Here is a 27075-nt window from a genome sequence, read left to right on the forward strand (position 1 = left end):
CGCGGTTCAGTCCACAAGCATGACCCTGAGCTTCTAGGTCACTTGCCATTTTAATTCTCCATCAAACTCTGAGCCTGGTCATTCTAAACTGTCCCAACTAAACACAAGAAATAGCATTAGTGCCCCACAAGGCTGTGTTCTCAGCCCCCTACTATACGCCTTATACACCTATGACTGTGTGGTCAAATTCCACTCCAACTCGATTTTCAAATTTGCTGACGGCACCACTGTAGTGGGTCGGATCTTAAGCAATGACAAGACAGAGTACAGGAATGAGGTAGAGAATTTGATGAACTAGTGCGGTGACAATAATCTCCCACTCAATGTCAACAAAACGAAGGAGATTGTCAGCGATTTCAGGGAATGTAGAGGAGAACATGCCCATCTACATAAACAGGGAGGAAGTGGAATGTCCAAATTACCAACAACCTGTCCTGGTTCCCCCATGCCGATGCTATAGTTAAGAAAGCCCACCAACATCTCTACTTTCTGAGAAGACTAAGGAAATTTGGCATGTCCACTATGATTCTCACCAACTTTTACAGATGCACCATAGGATGCATTCTTTCTGGTTGCATCATAGGTTGGTATGTCTCCTGCTCTGTCCAAGACCGCAAGAAATTACAAAGGGTTGTGAATGAAGCCCCGTCCATCACTCAAACCAGCCTCCGATCCATTGACTCGGTCTACACTTCCCACTGCCTCAATAAAGCAGGCAGTATAATTAAGGACCCCATGCACCCCGGACATTCCCTCTTCCACCTTCTTCCATCGGGAAAAAGATATAAAAGTCTGAAGTCACGTACCAACCGACTCAAGAACAGCTTCTTCCCTGCTGCCATCAGACTTTTGAATGGACCTAACTTGCATTAACTTGATCTTTCTCTACACCCTAGCTATGACTGTAACACTACATTCTGCACTCTCTCATTTCCTTCTCTATGAATGGTATGCTTTGCCTGTATAACGCACAAGAAACAATACTTGTCACTGTATACTAATACACGTGACAATAATAAATCAAATCAAATCATCTCACCTTCAGATTGAGTGCGTTACAGCATTCTGGACTCAACGTTAAGTTCAACAATTTCAGATCATAATCACTGCTCCCATTTTTCAGGCAACAGGTGCTGGCGATGATTCTGTTCTGAACATTTACAGCTCCATTTGTGTGTCTCTTGATCGTCCCCATGTCACCCACATTCATTCCTTTTATATTTAATTGCTCCTACCTTCCACTCTATTAAAAAAAAATCTTCCTTTACATTCTTTCTCCTTGCCCCTATGCTTGCTTGAAATTTGTTACATCCCCAAGTTTTACCAGTTCTGACAAAAGGTCAACCTGAAACATCAGTTCTTCCTTTCCACATATGCTGTCTGACCTGAGTATTTCCAGCATTTTCTGTCTTTGGTAGAGATTATATACTAACTGGTTTGACAATGACATTACCAAGTCTTAGATGTCACCCAATTAAATGCTCCAAAACTCTCACCCTAATCTATAAAATTCCTTTCTCACCAAGATATTTTCAATTACACCACATCAGTATCAAATGCATGAAGAAAAACTTGAATTTCATGTAGGGACTACACTGGAATCTGACAGAATCTTTTAATAGGAACACCTACTGCATGCAAAACGGTCCCAAATATTTCTGCGCAAACACAATATCACAGCTAATTTTGTGTAAATAAAGTGTTTCCTTTAAATTAACACTTGTTAAAACAGCAATTATTAACTGGTTCATAAACCGGAGTAGCAGCATTGTATTATAATTATTTTTGATCTGACTGACATTTTAATTAGGTCTCCTTGCTCTTCAACAGCCCCCTTTGTCCCCAAAACACCAAGCAACTGTAACCATCTGAAATTCATTCAAGGCACAAGTAAATTCCATCATAAACTTGTGCTCAACACCTTGATGTCATAATTTAAAAATGTACAATTTTCATTCATACAGCTTTATTAATAACTTATGACTTTCTTTGGGCATCATTAGGCCTATACTTCAAAACATTCAACATATTGTTACAAGTAGAATTACAAGTCCATTAGAAACATGGACTAAAAACATTAACATATTTCAATATATGTGAAGGTAACGCATCACTCCTGCACAGAATCAGTTAAGTTTTTTTTCTATTTAATTGACACAAAGTACCTTTACACACATTATACCCCCTCCAAACTTTCACAGAAAATTTGGTAGTGGTCACAATAATTCAAGGACCCTATCTCACTATCAGTAGTGAACCATTTTTAATCTACATACATTTTCAGGAAGAAACTTATGTCAAGGAGGAAGTGGAAACATACGGAGAAGCACTGAGCCAAATTAAAAGAAATAAAGGACAGTCATATTGTTGAAACAAAAAATATTGTGTATTTCACACAATATGCAAAACACTGGAGGGATTGCTGCAATGTAAAAACCCAAGAGATAAAATGCAACAGATCTACAGTACATGACAAGGGATTATTAGCTCCATAGGCCTGCATAATTTCCATGAAGACCTGAAGGCAGCGGACCCCCTGCAACAAAGAGCTTTGTTCCAGAGGAGTCGTAACAATGCGTATAGACTGCGTTTGGGAAGTGATCGATGTCTGAAAAGTAATTCCTCCATGTTTCATCGTGATTCTGTAAGTATACAAAAAAAGCATAAGAATCAAATTAAAATGTAATGAAAAATATTCAGCAATTGTAGGAAAAGCAAGTTGCTGAAAACTATTTAAGAGCAACATTACAGTTACATTACAAAGAGCAGATTGAAATAAATAAAAAGAAAGGTAATTTTGTTTCTTCAGTGGCCCACAGATATCTATCTCTGACCTATGCAGTGCACAAAGATCTTAGATTCACAGTATCTTGGTCTGTGCTCAACTAAGCAAGCAGCAAGGGGTATAACACCTCTAATTTACAAAAGGAAAAAGAATATTCAGCCCAGATTCTCTCTCCTGGTCGCTGTAAGGACCTCTGTTCAAATTCTGTGCGGACACTGGAAGAGGTAACCCCCAGGATGTTGATAGTGGGGGAGTCAGCAATGGTAATGCCATTGACTGGCATTAAATACCTGATCACGTCCCAATTCAATCATTTTATCAGTACATTAATATTCTCCATGTTCAGATCCAACAATGTTCTAGATAAGCTCCCATCTGTCCCAGAACAGGTGCTAATGCCTCTCTTGCTGGCACTACAGGCATAGATTTCCTCAATCTTCCAGTGCTTCCCTGCAGCACCACAAGTAATCTTAAAATTATCACTCAAAGATCTGTGACTAAATTGGTTTCCTACTCTGCATTCATTCTGTAGGACTAGTTGTAGACATAGAAGAGTCGGGTACAACACAGACCCCTCGAATGATGGGGCCTCAGGGACTAAATTTTACATAACATAAGAACAAGGAGCAGGCCATCTGGTGCCTCGAGCCCTCTCTGCCATTCAATAAGATCATGGTTTATCTTTTCGTGGACTCAGCTCCACTTACCCACCCACTCACTGTTCAAAAATTTACCTATCCTTGCCTTAAAAATATTCAGTGAAGTAGCCTCAACTGCTTCACTGGGCAGGGAATTCCACAGATTCACAACCCTTTGGGTGAAGTTGTTCCTCCTCAGAAGCCAGTGAGAGTGCACTCGCTTCAGGGTCAAAACTGCGGCTTCAAGCCCCGCTTCAGAGATTTAAAAGTGCAATCTTGGTTGATAGGCCAGTGCAGTGCTGGGGGAGTGCTGCACTGTTAGTGGTGCCACATATTAAACCGAAAGTTCCATCTATTCCCAAGTGGATTCTATGACACTATTAAATAAACATCAGCGGAATTCTCTCCTGCCTTGGCCAATACCTGTCTGCAACTAACATCATTAAAACAAAATATCTGGTGATGAATCACGCCAATGTTTGCGGGACCTTTCTGTGCAGAAATTGTCTATGGCGTTTCCTGAAACAACAATTACGTTTCAAAATAACTTCATAGGCTGTAAAATATATTGGGACATTGCTGGTTTTAAATCTTAGCAACTTGTCGAGTAGTGGTACCATGGGAATCCGCTGGATCAGAAGCTGTAGGATTGTACAACATAAGAACTGAAGACATAAAATCTCTTCTCAACTTACCAACCAACCCTTCCCTGTCGTTAACTTTAAAATTTCTTCACAAGACTTGAGTTTCAGCTTCTCAGTATAGTAGTCCGCTTGACACTGCCTTTCCATAAACTTCTGAGCTCTGATGTCATAGAAAAGCAGAGAACCTTGTCCAGTTCCTACTGTTATGATGTGTTCATAAAAGCTTACAGATCGAATACCTGTTAAAAACAGAACAATTGTTTATAAAGTTTATTTATTTGTCACAAGCAAGGCTTACATTAACATTGCAATTAAGTTACTGTGAAATTCCCCTTTGCTTTTAACTACTTATGATCCTCCTTCAATATTTAGCCTTAAGGTGATTGAATTCATCCGCAATGGAGAATAGCAAGCAATGTTTTTATCCTTAATGAAAGCAAAATACTGCGGGTATTGGTACGGGAAATGAAAGCAGAAAGTGCTGGAAAAACTCAACAGGGGTGGCAGCATTTGTGGAGAGAGAAAGAGAATTAACATTTCAAGTTCAATATGACTCTTCAGAATTATTTTATTTTTATTTTTCTGTCTTTGTGCACAATTTACCGCTCTGGATACCAACATCGCTCTCTCTGATGCAGTAATAGGATTGTTGTTGCTCAAGTTTATCAATGTGCTCATGAATTTATCTTTAATTGGATGCGCTGTTGTTTGGAATTTTGTAATTAATCTAGTTTTTTTAAATATGGGTCAAACTTTATCATAAAGAAGCCAGTTACATGTTCATTACACTGAACATATAATAGAAGTTTCATAGAATCCCTACAATTCAGAGAGAGGCCATTTGCCCATCGAACATGCAGCGACAACAAACCTACCCAGGCTCTATCCCTTTAACCCCATGTATTTACCCTGCTAATCCCCCTGACACTAAGGGGCAATTTACTGTGGCCAATAAATCTAACTTGCACATCTACGGAATGTAGGGAAGAAACCAGAGCATCCAGAGAAATGCCACGCAGACACGGGGAGAACGTGCAAACTCCACACAGTCACCCAAGGCTGGTATTGAACCCAGGTCTCTGGTGCTGTGAGGCAGCAGTGCGAACCACTGTGCCACCCAGGCTTTAAAATATTACATGGGGTTTTCTTCAAAAAGTTATGGAAATTAAAACAAACACAAAATACTGAAATTAGGTTCCAAGGACTATTCATCCACAATGCTAAACTAGAGGTCTAGATTTTTTCTTATACCAAATAAGTGCTTTTCAAAATTCATCAATAACTTCAAATATAGGCATCCCTCTCGTAAAATGAACAAGTACTATTCTTTGTGATTACAAACAGGGATATTGATAGATTACCAAAACTAATCTCAACTCTATTTTCAACGAGTCACATGGTAAATATCAGACCAGGACCCCTGGCACATTTTAGCTCCCCCACGTTCATCTGTAACACTGTTGGATTGATATTCCCAGCTTGGGTCACTGTCTGTGCATAGTTTGCACGTTCTCCCCGTGTCTGTGTGGGTTTCCTCCAGTTTTCTCCCATGGTCCGAAAGACATGCTGGTTAGGTACATTGGCCATGCTAAATTCTCCCTCAGTGTACCCGAACAGGTGCTGGAGTGTGACGACTAGGGAATTTTCACAGTAACTTCATTGCAGTGTTAATGTAAGCCTACTTGTGACTAATAAATAAACTTTACTTTATATCACCTAATATATATCAATATGCAAAATGAGATTAACCTGAGCCTTATGTCTCAGTGTTAAGAATTTATCCATTGAACCAATTGTCCAATAATATGTATTTGAGGCAATTTCTTTAACCATTAGAATTATAGCATGTTTATGTTTATTCGGTAATTCTAAACATGTCAAGAATTGTGATTGAAAGCCTGTGTCCAGTGGTGTACCACAGGGATCAGTGCTGGATTTGTTGTCTGTAGGACCCAGATGTGAATATAGGAGGTAAAAATCAGCAAGTTTGTAGATTACATGAAAATTGACGGTGTAGGAAATAGCAAGGAGGAAAGCCTTAGACTACAGGATGATATAGACAGGCTGGTCAGATGAGCAGTCTTTTCAAAACGTTGAAATGGAAGATGTGCTTGGTGATGGAACGGAGTGGTGGAAAATGATCAACCTGGAGGCTGGAACACCTCTATTAAATCTTCCTTCAACCTCCTTTGCTCCAAAGAGAATAAGCCCAACTTGGAATAGGATCATAGAATCCCTACAGGGTAGAAGGTGCCATTCGGCCCACTGAGTCTGAGCCAACTCTCCGAAAGAGCAACTTACCCAGGCCTTCTACTCTGCTCTATCCCATAACCCCTCACAGTTACTATGACTAATCCACTTAACCTACATGTCTTTGGACAGTAAGGGGTAATTTAGCCCAGCCAATCCACCTAACTTGCACATCTTTGGACTGTGGGAGGAAACAGGGGCACCTGGAAGAAATCCACACAGACACGGGGAGAAATGCAAATTTCACAGAGTCATCCAAAGCTGTAATCAAACCCGGGTCTCTGGCACTGTAAGGCAGCAGTCCTATTCATTGTGCTACTGCTCCAATCTAACTTGTAGCTAAAATTCCTCATTCATGGAACCATTCTGGCAAACTTGCTCTGCATCCTCTATGCGACCCTCATATCCTTCCTAAAGTGCAGGGACCAGAAGTGGATGCAATCGTCAAATTATGAGCCTTAAAACAGCTGTACAGCAACTAAGACAGTGCCATTGTCCACATGTTCTTATTTCTTTCAGAGCTAAGTGCTTTGTAAAAATATAATTAAGCTCTGCATATATTTACCTGTAAATATTTAATATATAAACGTACGTTTATCACTGTGAAAAGCAGTGAAGAACATGTCACTTCTATAAAATACTTTAAACATTACAAGTTTAAAACTTCATCAATGGTTAATTGTTAAAAGTCAGTATTCTGGTTTCGACTTATAATCTACTTGTTTTTAAAATACGTGAGAGGGGAAATAAATAAATGCCGTGGTGCCAGAAAAAGGGCAACATATTTACCCAACTTATTTATTAGCAGACAACACAGCTTCAATTTCTTCCAACTTACCACTGCCCCGTTCCCTGGAACTAACTGACTTTACGTAGCTTTGAGGCTGTCTTGGATCAAGGAAAGAAACATGTGCTTGGGACCCCACAGCATATACAGACCATTCTTGTCCATACGCCAAGCAAACATTTTCTCGACAATGTGGCAACTTGGTAGATAGCAGCTTGAATAAAAAACAAACATTTAATTTTACTTGGTGGAATTTCATAGATCGTTAATTTTAAAAAGAGCTTTGCATCCAAACATATTTTCACAGATTAAACATCACACAAATTGAACATGTCCCTCAAGTAGATAATTGATCACCTCGCCAATTTTTAAAAAAACTTAGTGAAGAAAAAGGCAGTCCCTTATAATTGGCACTGCACAGCTCGCTCTCCAGTCTTCTTCTATCCATCTGTGCTTTTCTCGGTTTGTCTGAAAGTCACTTTTATAGAAAGATTTTTTTTTTTTTAATAGAAACCCTACAGTGCAGAAGGAGGCCATTCGGCCCATCGAGTCTGCACCGACCACAATCCCACCCAGGCCCTACTCCCATATCCCTCCATATTTACCCGCTAATCCCTCTAACCTACACATCTCAGGACACTAAGGGGCAATTTTAGCATGGCCAATCAACCTAACCCGCACATCTTTGGACTGTGGGAGGAAACCGGAGCACCCGGAGGAAACCCACGCAGACACGAGGAGAATGTGCAAACTCCACACAGACAGTGACCCAAGCCGGGAATCGAACCCAGGTCCCTGGAGCTGTGAAGCAGCAGTGCTAACCACTGTGCTACCGTGCCGCCCGTGGTATTTATTTATACCATTTATCTATTTATTTGTAACATCTCTCATTCCTTTTTGCATCTCAGTGATTTCTGCCCTTTCTTGATGGAAAATCATGCATGTCTCAGCATATGAATCAGGTTTATGGATTTAGAAAAAACCAAAACCCAAGGTTCGACAGGTGTTCAATCATTAACAAATGCTCACATTGAAATGAGGAACTTTGATTTTTTCAACCCACATATATTTTGCCTCAGTACAGTTTTTGAAATTTGTCCAAAGTTTATTTAAAACATTTTGATAAACAACCAAACAGATTTTGTTGGAGATGCAAAAACTCTTTGCCATTTGACAAATTAAATGCCAGTAATGAAGACTGGAAATTTGGACACTGCATATATTTAGATCACAGAATCTATCTTCAACACAAATAGTACATATAAGACCTTGCTTTTGGTCTTGAAGTAAATATTTTAATAAAGGTTTTGAAAGTCACAAAGCATGAGATAGAATTAATTATTTTGTTTTAAACCTTATTCGGTGGGACATGTGCAGAGTATTTTGTAAATGGTTGGAAAGTGTAGATGTACCAAAGGTCCTGACTTCACCAATACGTCACTGAAGCCTAACATTCAGATGAAGCAAGCAAGCAATCAGTGAGGCTAATGATATGTTGGCCTTTATCGCAAGAGGATCGGAGTACAGGAGTAGTCAAGTTTTACCTCAATTGTATAGAACCTTGGTTATACAACTTACTGGAACAGGAGGCTCCACAAATATCCCCATCCTTAATAATGGAGAAGTCCAGTACATCAGTGCAAAAGATAGACATTCGCAATGATCTTCAGCCAGAAGTGCCGAGTGGATGATCCATCTTGGCCTCCTCTGGAGGGCCCCAGGATCACAGATTTGATTTGATTTATTATTGTCACACGTATTAGTATACACTGAAAAGTATTGTTGCTTGTGTGCTGTACAAAAACATACCGTACAGAGAAGGAAAGGAGAGGGTGCAGAACGTGGTGTTACAGTCATAGTTAGGGTGTAGAGAAAGATCAACTTAACATGAAGTAGGTGCATTCAAAACTCTGATGATAGTAGGAAAAAAGCTGCTCTTGACCTCAGACTTTTGTATCTTTTTCCCGACGGTAGAAGGTGGAAGAGAGAATGTCCAGGGTGCATAGGGTCCTTAATTATGCTGGCTGCTTTGCCGAGGCAGCGGGAGATGTAGAAAGAGTCAATGGATGGGAGACTGGTTTGCGTGATGGATTGGGCTACATTCACAACCCTTTATAGTTTCTTGCGGTCTTGGACAGAGCAGGAGCCATACCAAGCTGTGGTACAACCAGAAAGAATGCTTTCCATGGTGCATGTGTAAAAGTTGGTGAGAGTCATAGCAGACAGGCCAAACCTCCTTAGCCTTCTGAGGAAGTAGATGGGTTTGTGGGCTTTATTAACTATAGCATCGGCGTGGAGGGACCAGGACAGGTTGTTGGTGATCTGGACACCTAAAAACATGAAGCTCTCGACCATTTCCACTTCATCCCCGTTGATGTAAACAGGGACATGTCCTCCATTACGCTTCCTGAAGTCGATGACTATCTCCTTCATTTTGCTGACATTGAGTGAGAAATTATTGTCGTTGAGCCAGTTCACAAAGTTTTCTATCTCTTTCCTATACTCCATCCCATCATTGTTTGAGATATGACCCACTACGGTGGTATCAACAAACTTGAAAATTGAGTTGGAGGAAAATTTGGCCACACAGTCATAGGTGTGCAAGGAGTGACTTTTAAGTGGCGCCTTGACAAATTCATGAATAGGATGGGAATGGAGGGATATGGTCCCCAGAAGGGTAGGGGGTTTTAGTTCAGTCGGAGAGCATGGTTGGTGCAGGCTTGGAGGGGCAGAAGGCCTGTTCCTGTGCTGTAATTTTCTTTGTTCTTTGAGTATAGTCAGGGGCTGAGGGCCTTGCGGTGCACCAGTGTTGAGGATGATCGTGGACGTGGTGTGGTTGCCCATCTTTACAGATTGCGGTCTGTGGGTTTGGAAGTCTAGAATCCAGTCGCAGAGGGACGAGCTGAGCCCCAGGCCACGGAGTCTGAAGATGAGTTTTGTAGGAATAATGGTGTTGAAGGCCGAGTTGTAGTCAATAAATAGGAATCTGACAGAGGTGTTCTTGTTATTCACGTGTTCCAGGGTTGAGTGTAGGGCCAGGGAGATGGCGTCTGCTGTGGATCTGTTGCAGTAGGCGAACTGTCATGGATTCACCAATCTGGAAGGCTGGAATTGATTCATGCCATGACTAACCAGATGCTAGTCTTCAGCCAATTCGATTCACTCCACAAGTTTTCAAGATATGCTGAAGGCACTGGATACTGCAAAAGGCTATGGGCTCTGACAACATACCAGGAATAGTACTGAAGACTTGTGCTCCTGGACAAACTGCGCCCTTAACCAAGCATACCCGAGCAATTTTCCAAATTACATGGTAGGCACAAGTGTTTAGCTGTACTGGAAAAATCGTGTCCACAAGTAGGAGGACAGATCCAATCCAGCCAATTACCGGCCCTTCAGTCCACTCTTGATCCGCAAAGCAATGGAAGGGGTCGTCGACAGTGCTATCAGGTGGCACTTATTCACAAGCAACCTGACACTGTTTGGGTTCCACCAGGGCTCTTAGGCCTTCGTTCAAACATGGACAAAAGAGCTGAACAAGAGGCGAGGTGAGAATGAATGCCCTTGACATCAAAGCACCACTTGTGAAGCTGGAGGTCATTGACTGCTTCACATAACTAGGCTCTACAATCAACAGCAATGTGTCATTTGATTCTGAATTCAATACATGCACAACAAAAGCTTTTGACCGAGTGTAGCATCAGAAAACCCTTGCAAAACTGGAGTCAATGGCAATCAGGGAGCAATGCCTCGCTGGTTGCATTCATATCTGACAAAGGAAGACAGTTCTGATTATTGGAGGTCCATCATCTCAATTCCATTTCCTCAAGATAGTATTCTAGGTCCAACCATCTTCAGTTGCTTCATCAACGACCTTCCCTCATAAGGTCAGAAGTGGGGATGTTCACTGATGATTGTACAATGTTCAGCAACATTCATGATTCCTCAGAAACTGAAGCAGTCCATGCTTGGGCTGATAAGCGGCAAGTGACATTCGCACTGCACAAGTGGCAGGCAATGGCTATCTCCAACAAGAAAAACTAAAATTTTCCCCATGACATTCAATGAGATCATTGCCGAATCACCTATTATCAACATCTTGTGGAGTGGGGGGGTTGTTACCCTTGACCAGAAACTGAATGAGGCCAGTTATATAAATGCTGTGGCTACAAGAGCAGGTCAGATGCTGAGAATTCAACAGCATGTAACTCACCGACTGACTCTCCAAATCCTGTCCATCATCTCCAAGGCACAAGTCAGGATTGTGATCAAATACTTTCCGCTTGCCCGAGTACAGCTCACCAACACTCCACACATTCCAGGACAAAGCAACCTGCTTGATTGGCACACCATCCACCATCCCCAACATGCACTTCCTCCACCAATGAACAGTGGCAGCAGTACAGACCACCAAGGATGCATTGGGGCAACTCACCAAGGCTCTTTCAACAGCACCTTCCAAACCTGCAACTCCTACCACTAGAAAGACAAGTGCAGCAGCTGTATGGGAAGATCACCACCAGCAAGTTCCCCCCCAAGCTACACAATAACCTGACTTGGAAATATATTGCTATCCCTCAGTGTTGCTGGGTCAAAATTCTGGAACTTCCTCCCCAAGAATAAAATGCTTCGATAGCCAGTGATACCCATTTCCCATGAAAGAATGAATAAATCTTAGCAACAAACTTAATTATTCCATCTTCCAACATGTCGGTAAAGAGTGTCTTTTTTCCTTAGTTAATAATTTAGTGAACTCTCTACTTAGCACATCATTATGCACAATTCTAGGTTCCAAGACATACAGCAACTATAACATAACAAGCTCACTTGTGACAGTTAAGTAAACATTAAAAATATATTTTACTAGTTATTTTGCAGCTATTTTAAATTTTAATGAGGAAATATTACCTTTGTTAAGTTGTCCTCTGCTTTCCATAAATGAAAGTAACCATCAAGAGATACTGCTCCAAGCTCCTGTTAAGCAATTAATAGACAAGTTGAGAATAAATCGAAGTCTATGTTTAATTGTTTCATTTGTCAGGTGTTCAAACTAAAGTTTAATTCAATCACATCAAACTCAACTTATTTCATATAAATCAGTATAAAATTATCCTACTTTTTTGTTGTTTAACCCTGTTTCAATCAACAGGGTTGATAAGCGGCAAGTAACATTTGCACCGCACAAGTGACAGGCAATGCCCATCTCCAACAAGAAAAAAAACTAACATTTTCCCCGTTAGTCAGACCCCATTTGGAGCATTGTGAACAGTTTTGGGCCCCATATCCAAGGAAGGATGTGCTGGCCTTGGAAAAGGCCTTGGAACTGATAGCCAAGTTCCGCACACATGAGGACGGCCTAAACCGGGATGTTGGATTTATGTCACATTATCAGTAACCCCCACAGCTTGCCTCCTGGGCTTGTAGAATCTCACTAGCTGTTCTGTCTGGAGACAATACACATCTCTTTAACCTGTGTTGAATGCTCCCTCCACCCACATGTCTGTACCTTTAAGACCTGGCTGGCTTTAGAGATTCGCATTCTAATTAGTATTCTGTAACTTGATTTCTGTGTCTGTGCACTGTTTGAGAGCAGATATCCACTCCATCTGACGAAGGAACAGTGCTCCGAAAGCTTATGGTATTGGCTACCAAATAAACCTGTTGGACTTTAACCTGGTGTTGTGAGACTTCTTACTTGGAAAAGGTCCAGAGGAGGTTCACAAGAATGATCCCTGGAATGAAGAGCTTGTCGTATGAGGAACGGCTGAGGACTCTGGGTCTGTACTCGGGAGTTTAGAAAGACGAGGGGGGATCTTATTGAAACTTACAGGATACTGCGAGGCCTGGATAGAATGGACGTGGAGAGGATGTTTCTGCTAATAGGAAAAACTAGAACCAGAGGGCACAAACTCAGGCTAAATGGACGATCCTTTAAAACAGAGATGAGGAGGAATTTCTTCAGCCAGAGAGGTGAATCTGTGGAACTCTTTGCCGCAGAAGGCTGTGGAGGCCAGGTCATTGGGTGTCTTTAAGACAGAGATAGATAGGTTCTTGATTAATAAGGGGTCAGGAGTTATGGGGAAAAGGCAAGAGAATGGGGATGAGAAAAATATCAGCCATGATTGAATGGCGGAGCAGACCTGATGGGCCGAGTGGCCTAATTCTGCTCCTATGTCTTATGGTCTTATGATTATTGATAAAAAAACAGGTTTACTCGAACAATTTTTACAAAAGCACCGAATTGAAAATTATATCTTACAATTGGATTTATAAACTTGTTATGTTTCAGGGTTGTGTCTTTAATTTAGGGTTAAAAGGAGGGGATCATGTGATCTCTTCTGATATCTGCCCGACAGCAAGACTGGATGGTTGGATTGTAGAGGTTAAAGGTGAGCCATATTATTTTGTGAAACTATTCATTTTGGTTATACGATAAAAAAGCAGAACTTTGTTTTAGAAAAAGTGTGAAACTAGTAAATGTTGATTTTGAAGTGAATTAGGTTAGTGTGCAAGTACAGTTAACAATTAGGAAGGTAAATCATAGAATCATAGAATCCCTCCAGTGCAGAAGGAGGCCATTCGGCCCATCGAGTCTGCACCGACCACAATCCCACCCAGGCCCCACCTCCACATATCTACCCGCCAATCCCTCTAACCTACGCATTTTAGGATTCTAAGGGGCAATTTTTAACCTGGCCAATCAACCTAACCCGCACATCTTTGGACTGTTATGGCATGATGGCAAGGGGATTGGAGTATTGGAATAAAGATGTCTTGCTACAAATGTACAGAGTTTTGGTGAGACCACATCTGGAATGCTGCATCCTGTTTTCGTCTCCATATTTAATGAATATTGTTGTACAGCATTGGCAGTGGTACAACAAAGGTTTGCTAATTTGGTCCCTGGGATAAAGGGGTTGTCCCATGTTGAAAGGTTGAGTAAACTGAGTTTATTTTTTCCAGAGTTCAGAAAAATGAAGTGTTATGAACTATTCATTTATTTCCAGATCACAGAATCACAGCATCCCTACAGTGCATGAGGCTATTCGGCCCATTGTGCTTGCGCCAAACATTCCCAGCCAGGCCCTTTGTAACCGTATGTATTTAACCTACTAATCCCCCAGCATTAAAGGGCAATTTAGCATGGCCAATCAACCTAACCTGCAAATTTTGGAGTATAGGAGGAAACCAGAGCACTTGGAGAAAACCCACACAGACAGGAGAGAACGTGCAAACTCCACACAGTCACCCAAGGCTGATTTGAACCCAAGTCCCTGGGGCTGAGGCAGTAATGCTAACCACTGTGCCATCATGCCACCAAGATGAAAAAGAGTTGGGCTCTTAAGGATAGCTAATCAGCACAGCAAAAGCAAATGGAATTCATATTACCATGGCGATGAGCGTAGAGGAAGTCATTGCAGCTTCCCTAAAATATTGCAGACAAATGGGTAAGTGTGCCATGGTCTGGGAGAGAGAAAGCGGCTACAGGCCAAAAGTCTGTATGGCTCACTATGTGGACTGAAGGTGGGAGCTTGTGCCTGGATTGCAAACACTAAATTTGTAAGGAATCAAAACAAGGCTGGAAGGTTTACCTAGCTCATAAGTGAAGAAGATATAGGAGCACAATTGGACCACTCGGCCCATCGAGTCTGCTCCGCCACTTGATGACTGATATGCTCCCTATCCTCATTTTCCTGCCTTCTCCCCATAACCTTTCAACTTATTACCAATTAAAAATCGAACTCCTCCTCAAATTTACTCACTGTCCCAGCATCCACCACACTTTGGGGTAGCGAATTCCACAGATTCACAACCCTTTGGGAGAAGTAGTTTCTCCTCAACTCTGTTTTAAATTTGCTACCCTTTATCCCAAGACTATGACCTCTTGTCCTCGAATGCCCCACAAGCAGTAGCATCCACATCTACTTTATCCATACTTTTTATCTTAAATACCTCAATTTGATCTCCCCTCATTCTTCTAAATTCCAGAGAGTAAAGGCCTAAACTGTTCCATCTCTCTTCGTACGACAAACCCTTCATCTCTAGAATCAATCTAGTGAACCTCCTTTGAACTGCCTCCAATACCACTGCGGTTTGAACTGCCTCCAATGCCACTGCGGTCTCACCAATGCCTTGTATAGTTGCAACAATACTTCCTTAGCTTTATATTCTATACCTTTAGCTATAAATGCCAACATTCCATTCACTTTCATTATTATCTGCTGTACCTGCATGCTTGTTTTCTGCGACTCATGAACGAGGACACCCAGGTCCCTCTGCAACGGAGCACTCCAAAGTCCCTCCCTATTTAGAAAATAAGTCACCGTTCCATTTTTCTGACCAAAATGCATGACCTCACACTTACCCACGTTAAACTCCATCTGCCACATTTTGGCCCATTCTCCTAACATATCTGTATCCACTTGTAAGGTTATTTCCTCATTGCAACTTACTGTCCCACCTATTTCTGTGTCATAGAGGTTTACAGCATGGAAACAGGCCCTTCGGCCCAACTTGTCCATGCCGCCCTTTTTTTTTAAAAAACCCCTAAGCTAATCCCAATTCCCCACGTTTGGCCCATATCCCTCTTTACCCATCTTACCCATGTAACTATCTAAATGCTTTTTAAAAGACAAAATGGTACTCGCCTCTATTACTACCTCTGGCAGCTTGTTCCAGACACTCACCACCCTGTGTGAAAAAATTGCCCCTCTGGACACTTTTGTATCTCTCCCTTCTCACCTTAAACCTATGCCCTAATTTTAGACTCCCCTACCTTTGGGAAAAGATATTGACTATCGAGCTGATCTGTGCCCCTCATTATTTTATAGATCTCTATAAGATCACCCCTCAGCCTTCTACGCTCCAGAGAAAAATGTCCCAGTCTATCCAGCCTCTCCTTATAACGGTCATCTGCAAATTTGGCTATAGAGTCTTCTATCCGGCACGGTAGCACAGTGGTTAGCACTGCTGCTTCACAGCTCCAGGGTCCCGGGTTCGATTCCCGGCTCGGGTCACTGTCTGTGTGGAGTTTGCACATTCTCGTCGTGTCTGCGTGGGTTTCCTCCGGGTGCTCCGGTTTCCTCCCACAGTCCAAAGATGTGACGGTTAGGTTGATTGGCCAGGTTAAAAATTGCCCCTTAGACTCCTGAGATGCGTAGGTTAGAGGGATTAGCGAGTAAAATATGTGGGGGTAGGGCCTGGGTGGGGTTGTGGTCGGTGCAGACTCGATGGGCCGAATGGCCTCCTTCTGCACTGTAGGGATTCTATGATCCCTGTATCCAAGTCGTTAATATAGATTGTAAATAACCAGGGGCCCAAGGACCAAACCCTGTGGCACCCCACTACTTACTTTTTGCCATCCAGAAAAAAAAATAATTTATGCTGACATCTGTCCATCAGCCAGTCACCTTTGCAAGCTAATAAATTAAACCTAATCCATTTGATCTAACTTTGTGGATTAACCTTTTATGCGCCACCTTATCAAATGCTTTCCGGAAGTCCAAATATACTACATCTACATAGAACATAGAAAGCCACAGCACAAACAGGCCCTTCGGCCCACAAGTTGCGCCGATCACATCCCCACCTCTAGGCCTATCTATAGCCCTCAATCCCATTAAATCCCATGTACTCATCCAGAAGTCTCTTAAAAGACCCCAACGAGTTTGCCTCCACCACCACCGACGTCAGCCGATTCCACTCACCCACCACCCTCTGAGTGAAAAACTTACCCCTGACATCTCCTCTGTACCTACCCCCCAGCACCTTAAACCTGTGTCCTCTCGCAGCAACCATTTCAGCCCTTGGAAATAGCCTCTGAGAGTCTACCCTATCCAGACCTCTCAACATCTTGTAAACCTCTATCAGGTCACCTCTCATCCTTCGTCTCTCCAGGGAGAAGAGACCAAGCTCCCTCAACCTATCCTCATAAGGCATGCCCCCCAATCCAGGCAACATCCTTGTAAATCTCCTCTGCACCCTTTCAATGGCTTCAACATCTTTCCTGTAATGAGGTGACCAGAACTGCGCGCAGTACTCCAAGTGGGGTCTAACCAGGGTCCTATAAAGCTGCAGCATTATCTCCCGACTCCTAAACTCAATCCCTCGATTAATGAAGGCCAGTACGCCGTACGCCTTCTTGACCGCATCCTCCACCTGCGAGGCCGATTTAAGAGTCCTATGGACCCGGACCCCAAGGTCCTTCTGATCCTCTACACTGCTAAGAATGGTACCCTTCATATTATACTGCTGCTTCATCCCATTGGATCTGCCAAAATGGATCACCACACACTTATCCGGGTTGAAGTCCATCTGCCACTTCTCCGCCCAGTCTTGCATTCTATCTATGTCTCGCTGCAACTTCTGACATCCCTCCAAACTATCCACAACACCACCTACCTTGGTGTCGTCAGCAAACTTACCAACCCATCCCTCCACTTCCTCATCCAGGTCATTTATGAAAATGACAAACAGCAAGGGTCCCAGAACAGATCCCTGGGGCACTCCACTGGTCACTGACCTCCATGCAGAGAAAGACCCCTCCACAGCCACTCTCTGCCTTCTGCAGGCAAGCCAGTTCTGGATCCACAAGGCAACAGCCCCTTGGATCCCATGCCCTCTCACTTTCTCAAGAAGTCTTGCATGGGGGACCTTATCGAACGCCTTGCTGAAGTCCATATAGACCACATCCACCGCTCTTCCTTCGTCAATGTGTTTGGTCACATTTTCAAAGAACTCAACCAGGCTCGTAAGGCACGACCTGCCCTTGACAAAGCCGTGTTGACTACTTTTGATCATACTAAACTTCTCTAGATGATCATAAATCCTGTCTCTCAGGATCCTCTCCATCAACTTACCAACCACTGAGGTTAGACTCACCGGTCGGTAATTTCCCGGGCTGTCCCTGTTCCCTTTCTTGAATATAGGGACCACATCTGCAATCCTCCAATCCTCCGGAACCTCTCCCGTCTCCATCGACGATGCAAAGATCATCGCCAAAGGCTCCGCAATCTCCTCCCTCGCCTCCCACAGTAACCTGGGGTACATCCCATCCGGTCCCGGCGACTTACCAACCTTGATGCCATTCAATAGTTCCAACACATCCTCTTTCTTTATGTCCACATGCTCGATCCTTTCTGTCCACCGCAAACCAGCAGTACAACCACCCAGATCCCTTTCCACCGTGAATACCGAGGTAAAGTATTCATTAAGCAGCTCCGCCATTTCTAACGGTTCCGCACAAACTTTTCCCCCTTCACCTTTTAAGGGTCCTATGCCTTCACATCTCATCCTTTTACTCTTGACATATCTACAGTATCCATCCCCATTATCCACTTCGCTTGTTACATCTTCGAGGAACTCTTGCAAATTAATCAAACAGGAGTTGCCCTTATAAAACCATATTAACTCTGATGGATAGCGTTTTGACTTTCCAAATGTCCTGATATTGCTTCCTTGATAATTGATTCTAAGACTTTCCCAACAACAGATGTTAAACTAACTGGTTTGTAATTTCCCACATTTTGCCTCCCTCTCTTTTTGTATAAAGGCGTTACATTCGCATTTTTCCAATCCATTGGAACCTTTCCCATGTCCAGGGAATTTTGGAATATTATAACCAACGGATCCACTATCTTTTTAATTGAAGGGTTATGGGGAAAAGGAGCATCTCACCCATGATCAAATGGCGGAGCCGAATGGCCTAATTCTGCTCCTACATCTTATGAACTTGCGTGCAGAGGAAGGGTACTTATCTAACTGGAGGTCTGTGACAAGCGGTGTTCCACAAGGATCAAAGAAAATGTAGTGGTCTGACTAGTAAATTTGCAGATGATACAAAAATTGGTGCAGTAGCAGATATTGAGGAGGACTGTCAGATGATACAACAGGATATAAATCATAGAAACTAGAAGCAGGAATAGGCCATTCGGCAATTCGAGCCTGCTCCACCATTCATTTTGATCAAGGCTGATCAAATTCAATATTCTGATTCCCCCCCCGCCTTCCTCCCCATCCCTTGATCCCTTTAGCCCCAAGAGCTATATCTAATTTCTTCTTGAAATCAGACAATGTTTTGGCCTCAACTACATTGTGTAGTGAATTCCACACATTCACCACTCTCTGGGTGAAGAAATTACTCTTCACCTCAGTTCTAAAAGGTTTACCCCATATCCTCAAACTATGACCCCTAGTTCTGGACTCCCCCACCATTGGGAACATTCTTTCTGAATCTACCCTGTCTAACCCTGTGAGAATTTTATAAGTTTCCATGAGGTCCCCTCTCATTCTTCTAAACTCTAGTGAATATAGTCCTAACCGACTCAGTCTCTCAACGTATGGGAGACCTGCGAGCTCAGGAATCAGCCCGGTAAACCTTCACTGTACTCCCTCTATAGCAAGGACATCCTTCCTCAGACAAGGACGCCAAAACTGCACACAATACTCCAGGTGTGGCCTCACCAACGTCCTATACAATTGTAGCAAAACATCCCTATCCCTATACTCAAATCCTCTTGCTACGAAGGCCAACATACCATTTGCCTTCTTTACTGCCTGCTGTACCTGCATGATTACTTCCAGTGACTGATGCACGAGGACTCCAAGGTCTCGTTGAGTATCCACCCCTCTCAATTTACACCGATTCAAGTAATAATCTGTCTTCTTGCTATTGCTACCAAATTGGATAATCTTACATTTATCCACATTACACTGCATCTGCCATGCAGATGCCCACACACAGCCTGTCTAAATCACACTGAAGCATCTCTGCATCCTCCTCAAAGCTCACCCTCCCACCCAACTTTGTATCATTTGCAAATTTGGAGATAATACATTCAGTTCCCTCTTCCAAATCAGTAATATCTGTGAACAGTTGGGTTCTAGCACAGATCCCTATGGAACCATACTTGTCACTGACGGCCAATGAGAAAAAGACTCATTTATGCCAACTCTTTGCTTCCTATCTGCTAACCAGCTTTCAATCCATCTCAAGACATTACCTGCAATCCCATGTGCTTTAACTTTACATAGTAGTCTGTTATGAAAGATCTTGTCAAAAGCCTTCTGTAAGTCTCAATAAACCACATCCACTGGTTCTCCTCGGTCAACTCCACTAGTTACATCCTCAAAAAATTCCAATAAATTCATCAAACGTGATTTCCCTTTTGTAAATCTACGCTGACTTTGTCTGATTATACCACTGCCTTCCAAATGCCGAGTTATGAAATCCCCCTTGATAATAGGCTCTAGCAACTTCCCCAGTATCGACATTAGGCTCACTGATCTATTGTTCCCTGTTTTCTCTCTACCTCCTTTTCTGAATAGTGGGCTTACATTAGCTACCCTCCAATCTGTAGGGACTATTCCAGAGTCCAAAGTAGTTTGGAAAAAAAACACCAATGGATCTACTATTTCCAGAGCCACTTCCTTAAGTGGGATGAAGATTTTCAGGACCTGGAGATTTATCCACCTTCAATCCTATCAATTTCCCCAAAACCATTTCTCTACTAATGCTGATTTCCTTCAGCTTCTCACCAAAACATGTTTCTCTCAGTTCTTCTGGTATATTATTCATGCCTTCCCTTGTGAAGGTGGAAGCAAAGTACAAATTTTAATTCCTCAGCCATTTCTTTATTCCTCGTTATGAATTCTCCCGACCGAAGTGGCCTACATTCACTTTTATCAATCTTTTTCTCTTTACATATCCATAGAAACTTTTGCAGTCAGTTTTTATGTTCCCCGCTAGCTTACTTTCATACTCTATTTTTCCCTTCTTAATCAATCCTTTGGTCCTCCTTTGCTGAATTTTAAACAACTTCCACTCCTCAGGCCGATTGCTTTTTCTTGCCAATTTATATCCTTCTTCCTTGAATCTGATACTATCTCTAATTTTACTTGCAAGTCATGGTTTGGCCACAATTTCCTTACAACTCTTACATTGAACAGGAATAAACAACTTCTGTAGTTCACCTATTTGTTCTTTAAATGCCTGCCATTGTCTGTCCATTGTCTTTCCTTTCAGTAACGTTTCCCAGTCTATCATGGCCAATTCATGCCTCATACTATCATAGTTAACTTACTGAGATTCAAGACCCTGGTCTCAGAATCAACTACATCACTATCCACCTTGACAAAGAATTCTACCATATTATGGTCACCCATCCCCAAAGGTTCTCTCACAACTAGATTGCCAACTAATTTTTCCTCATTGCACAACACCCAGGCCAAGGTGGCCTGCTCCCTTGTTGGTTCCTCAAAATATTGCTCCAGAAAACTATCCCGCATGCACTCCAGAAATTCCTCCTCTATTGCACTCTGACTAATTTGACTCTCCCAATCTATATGCAGATTAAAGTCGTCCATAATCACAGATGTTCCTTTGACACATGCAACTCTGATTTCCTGTCTGATGCTTATCCCAACATTACCACTACAGTTTAGTGGTCTGTATACCACCCCACCAATGGTTTTTTGTCCCTTGTTGTTTCTTAGCTCGACCCATACAGATTTCACATCATCTATGCCAATATCTTTCCTCAATATCGTATCAACATCATCTTTAATCAATGCAACGCCACCAACTTTTTCTTTCTGCATGTCCTTCCTAAACACTGAATAGCCCTCAATGTTTAAATCCCACCCTTGCACGCCTTGGAGCACTTTTCATATTTCTTTTCCCTTTCCTACTATTGTTTACTCGGTCCTTATCTGTAAATGGTAGAACCTTTAGAAAAATTAACATAGAGCTATCTAGGCGTGCACAGTTCCCTGAACGTGGCAACTCAGGTGGAAAGATGGTCAAGGCGGCGTTTGACATACTGGCTTTCATCGGTCAGGCGTTGAGTATAGGAATTGAAAAATTATGTTGCGGCTGTATAAGACTTTGGTTCGGCCCCATTTGGAGTATCGTGTACAATTCTGGTCGCCACGCTACCAGAAAGATGCTGATGCACTGGAAGCGGTGCAGAAGAGATTTACCAGTATGTTGCCTGGTTTGGAGGATATGGACTATGAAGAAAGGTTGAATAAACTTGGATTGTTTTCATTGGAGCATCGGAGGATGAGGGGGACCTGATAGAGGTTTACAAGATAATGACCGGCTTGGATAGAGTGCATAGTCAGAATCTTTTGCCCAGGGTCAAAAGGCCAATTACTTGGGGCATAGGTTGAACGTGAGAGGGGGAAAGTTTAAAAGAGATGTAAGGGGTAAGTTTTTCACACAGATGGTAATGAATGCCTGGATCGGGCTGCTGGAGGTGGTGGTGAAAGTTGAATCTATAAGAAGGTTCAAGAGGCATCTGGATAGATTCATAACAGGGAATAGAGGGACACGGACCACATAGAAGCAAGAAAATATTAGATTAAAGAGGCATCTGTGTTGACACAGACTTGGTGGGCTGAAGCGCCTGTTCCTGTGCTGTACTGTTCTTGGTTCTAACACTCATCACTGTAGTAGGATGGAAGTTTGTATTTATGATTCCTCATAATTGTGTGCCATCAATAGAGGTGAGTACTATAAATAAGGACAGAGGTAGTTTGGAACTTCCTGGAGGTGTTTTAGGCACTTACAAATGGTTTGTTGCAAGAATATCAGTATTATGTTATTGAAAATAGTAAATGGCACAGAAGATGCAAGAGAGAAAAACCTTGCCAACTACTCCACAAAACACAAGACTAAATTGGACATTTTTTAAACTTACCTTGCTGTTATTGTTAAATGCCAAAGCTCTCACTTTGCAGTTGTAGGGGCTTGTATATTCCTTGGGAATATCCTTCAAGGCCTTATGTGTTATATGGGTGTAACTGGGGACGCGGGTGGGATCCATGCTTGTGTCAGTCTGGCTTAGCACTTCTTCAGTCACTTCCCATAGCCCCATTGAACCATCCCTAGAACCTGTAGGATTAAAAATAGAGGCTTGTGATCTTTGCATCTTGAGATTTATGGCCACTTTTCAACAAAGAGATTTTGAAAAACAGTTAACAATGTTATATGTTAAGAACCATGTTTAAAAGCAGAATATATTCATGCAAATTTCAAAAAGACATGGAGCAGAATTTCAGGTGCTGGGGTCTCCCATCTTGCCACCTGAAGAGGTGGGATTTACGCCCTTCACTTGGGCGGAAGCCCCGCCTCAGAGAACCGCCAGCCAATCATGCTGGTCAACCTGATTGTCCGGCAGCTCTATAGTCCCATGTCAGCTGCAAGTGACTGGGAATGCAAACAGTCCCCAGATTCTAAGTCCTGGAGGGCAGGGATGTAGGGCATGAGTGAGGAAGAGGGGAGGGGTGTGGGTGGGGTCTTGATGATAGAGAGGCCATGAGGTGAGAAAACATCCGTAGTGGACAGACCTTGGATTGGGCATCTAAGTATTTCTAGTATTAGATCATTTTATTAAACAATTCATTAGCTTTGATAATTAATGAACACCTCACACCCATTGTTTCAGGAAACCTTGCTCCCTAGTATTTGGTAGGGATCCTCTGACATGGAACCGCCCTTCTTGCTATAACTAGAGAGATAAAAATAGAGACAGAGACAAGTGTGAGGGAAGGATAGGACTCATGCTATTACCTTTCCAGAGCACTGATATTCAGTCATATGGAACATATAATCAATCCATCATAACTGCCTTTATTTGTAACATGCGCTTAGTTTCAACCATATTGCAAAACATCAAGTTTCAAGTCAAATTGAATTGATTTTGCTTCTGACACAATGTTCAAAACCTTTAAGGAAGTTTGAAAGTAGGGGAGAATACAGAATTAAAAAGTACTTGATACCAAAGACTCTTAAAGAATGGTTTGCAAACTGAGGTCTGCTGAGTTCTTCCAGGTGTTCTGAAACACTGTGCCAAACCACAATTGGGCAACTACCCAAAGAACTGCTGGCAAAAGTAGGCCTGAGAGTGGTTTCCAAAGGCGCGATCTGCTCCCTGTGCATGCATGCTTCAGCCCTTGTCTCGCCTCAGCCCTTGTCTCGCCTCATATTCTCCACATTCCAATAACTCCCCTTGTACACTCCAACTGCATCCCTAGCTATCCTCAATCTCTCCCCTGGCTTTTGCTCTCTGCCTGGTATAACTGGTATCTTGGTGTGTTGTGTTTCTCCATTGCTCCGGTTTTATCCCCGCTTTCCTTTCTCGGTGTTCTTTTGTCCCTGGGCGTTTGCATGTTCGATGCTACTGCCAAGGACAGACAAGTACTGCAGTGCGAAATAGGTATACATATTTGACCAATATCTGTAGTAAAAACCTGTTTTCATGTAAACAATGTTGAAACAATGTTTTAATGTTACAGATATCAAGTGGGTCCTTCAACCAAAAACATGAGAACCGTTGCCTTCTAGGAAACCTATATTATATCACAGCTTGAGATTCATATTTTATCCAGGGGTCCTGCGATTGAGTACAGTACTTGCAAGCTGAGAAGGCAACTTCGTCCATTTTCTCCAAAAAAGGTTACCATGAAATGGCTGCTAGAAAGATACCCGAAGAGTTCCTCGGGGTAGTGTCCTGGGCTAAATTATCTTCAGCTGCTTCACCAAAAACCTTCCTGCTATCATAAGGTTAGAAGTGGGATTGTTCACTGATGATTCCAGTGCCATTTGCAACTCCTCCTGAAGCATTCCGTTCCAACATGCAACACCTGGTGAATATTCATGCTTGGGCTGAAAAGTACCAAGTTCCATTCACAGCACACAAATGCCAGGCAATTACCATCACCAACAAGAGAGTATCTAACAATCTTCCTTTGACAACCAATGGCATTCGGATGTATCCACATCAACACTGCAGCTACAAGAAGTCAGAGGCTAGGAATTATGCACCAACCAACTCGCCTCTAGATTCCCCAAAGCATGATTTGATTTATTAATTTCACATGTTTTGGGATACAGTGAAAAGTTTTGTTTCTTGTGCGCTATACAGACAAAACATACCGTTCATAGAGTACATAGGGAAGGAGGAAAGGAGAGGGTGCAGAATGTGGTGTTACAGTCATAGATGGGGTGTGGAGAAAGATCAACTTAATAGAGGATGGTTCATTCAGAAGTCTGATGGCAACAGGGAAAAAACTGTTCTGGAGTCGTTTGGTATGTGTTCACAGACTTAATCTTTTTCCTAATGGAAGGTGGAGGAAAAGAGTTTATCCAGTGTGAATGGGGCTCTTAATTATGCTGGCTGCTTTTCCGAGGCAGTTGGAAGTGTAGACGAAGTCAATGGATGGGAGGCTGGTGTACGTGATGAACTTCAAAGGGTTGTGAACGTAGCCCAGTCCATCATGCAAAGCAGCCTCCCATTCATTGACTCCGTCTACTCATCCCGCTACCTTGGAAAAGCAGCCAGCATAATTAAGGACCCCACGCACCCCGGAAATACTCTCTTCCACCTTCCCCCGTCAGGAAAAAGATAAAAGTCTGAGATCACGTACCAACCGACTCAAGAACAGCTTCTTCCCTCTGCCATCAGACTTTTGAATGGACCTACTTTATATTAAGTTGATCTTTCTTTACAACCTAGATATGACTTTAACTGTACCCTCTCCTTTTCTCCTCCTCTATGTTCTCTATGAACAGTATGCTTCGTCTGTATAGCAAGTAAGAAACAATACTTTGTCACATGTATTGTTATACAGTGAAATAATAAATTAAATCAAAAAACACCACCACCTCCAAGTTTGCCTCCAGGTTTCATAATCCTGACATGCGCATAACTGTTCCTGCATCATCACTGGGTCAATATTCAAGAATTTCCTAGAAAACACCATAACCATAATGACTGCATTGATGCAGGCAGGCCCCCCTTCTCATTGCAACTAGACATAGGCAATGAACATTTCTGGCCAATATTACCCACATTGAAAACTTAAGAGTTTCAAGCTGTCACATTATTCCGTGTAAATTTTCTTAATTACAAAAATAACCGAGCATTACTTTTAAATAACTGCACACCATGTATTATTTTTTAAATAACAGATACATCCAGAGTGTAATCACTGGACTATGGTTCTAACATTATTTTAGCTACTCAGTAAATTAGATGAACTTCAAAGAAGTGCACAGGCACATTCCCCTTGTGAAACCTGACTGCACACTTGTTTCTCCTGCAGATTTCTCTTCAAATGCCAAGTGGCTTGTTATCCATTTTGAAACATATCCACCAATTCAGGGTCATGGGACACCAAAGGAAAGGAAGCAATTTTGTGCCAATAACTTCAGGACAAATTTAATTTTTTTCAACAATGTTCAACGTCATTGCAGTTCTGAAATTGCCTGTATTCTGGAGTCCACATTTAAATGTGGAAACACAGAAATTGCTTTCAATCACTATTGAAGTCTGCCTTGGGCTGCATCAATCAGGATCAGTGAGCCTATAAGAACTTGCTCTTTTATGCTAATAGTCTCATTGTAAAACAACCCCTTGGGTGTAACAGGGTTTTTAACAGACTAAGTTTATAATTATTTCTGAACAGCCTCACATACCGGAAAACCATTATATTCATGGAATATCAAATTTCACTATTATAAAGTTTATGTATTAGTCACAATTTGGCTAAATGAAGTTAGTGAAAATCCCCTAGTTGCCACAATCTGGCACCTGTTCGGGTACACTGAGGGAGAATTCAGCATGTCTTTCGGACTGTGGGAGGAAACTGGAGCACCCGGAGGAAACCCACGCAGATACGGGGAGAATGTGTAAACTCCACACTGCCAGTGACCCAAGCCGGGAATTGAACCCGGTCTCTGGGGCTGAGGCAGCAGTGTTAACCTCCATGTCACCATGATGGATTCATTATGAAGAAAAACACACTAATAATTACTTTTCAAAGTTTCTAACATTTCAACTTCAACCTTCATATAATGTGTAAGCCTTAATCTTAAATTTGCTCTCTTTAAAATGATACTAAAATTAAAAGGATGCTCGCGGTTTGCCGTCTGTGAGAAGACTTGATTTGTGATTAGCTGCTTACTCT

At 42.3% G+C, this 27075-nt stretch overlaps 1 protein-coding gene across 1 annotated transcript in view; it reads right to left on the bottom strand.

Moving 5' to 3' along the window:
- Window positions 1-1039: 1039 nt before the first annotated feature.
- dcaf12 (DDB1 and CUL4 associated factor 12) overlaps window positions 1040-27075 on the bottom strand; it is an 84053-nt gene continuing 58017 nt past the window's right edge. Inside the window, exons 5-9 of the mRNA XM_078221616.1 lie at window positions 22806-22999; window positions 12013-12078; window positions 7156-7318; window positions 4119-4306; window positions 1040-2642 (exon numbers count right to left, since the gene is read on the bottom strand). Of these exons, the coding sequence (XP_078077742.1) occupies window positions 2484-2642; window positions 4119-4306; window positions 7156-7318; window positions 12013-12078; window positions 22806-22999 (770 nt within the window). The 3' untranslated portion in view covers window positions 1040-2483. The remainder of the gene's footprint in view (window positions 2643-4118; window positions 4307-7155; window positions 7319-12012; window positions 12079-22805; window positions 23000-27075) is intronic.

This window comes from Mustelus asterias, chromosome 1 (assembly GCF_964213995.1).
Source record: "Mustelus asterias chromosome 1, sMusAst1.hap1.1, whole genome shotgun sequence".
Taxonomy (NCBI): domain Eukaryota; kingdom Metazoa; phylum Chordata; class Chondrichthyes; order Carcharhiniformes; family Triakidae; genus Mustelus; species Mustelus asterias.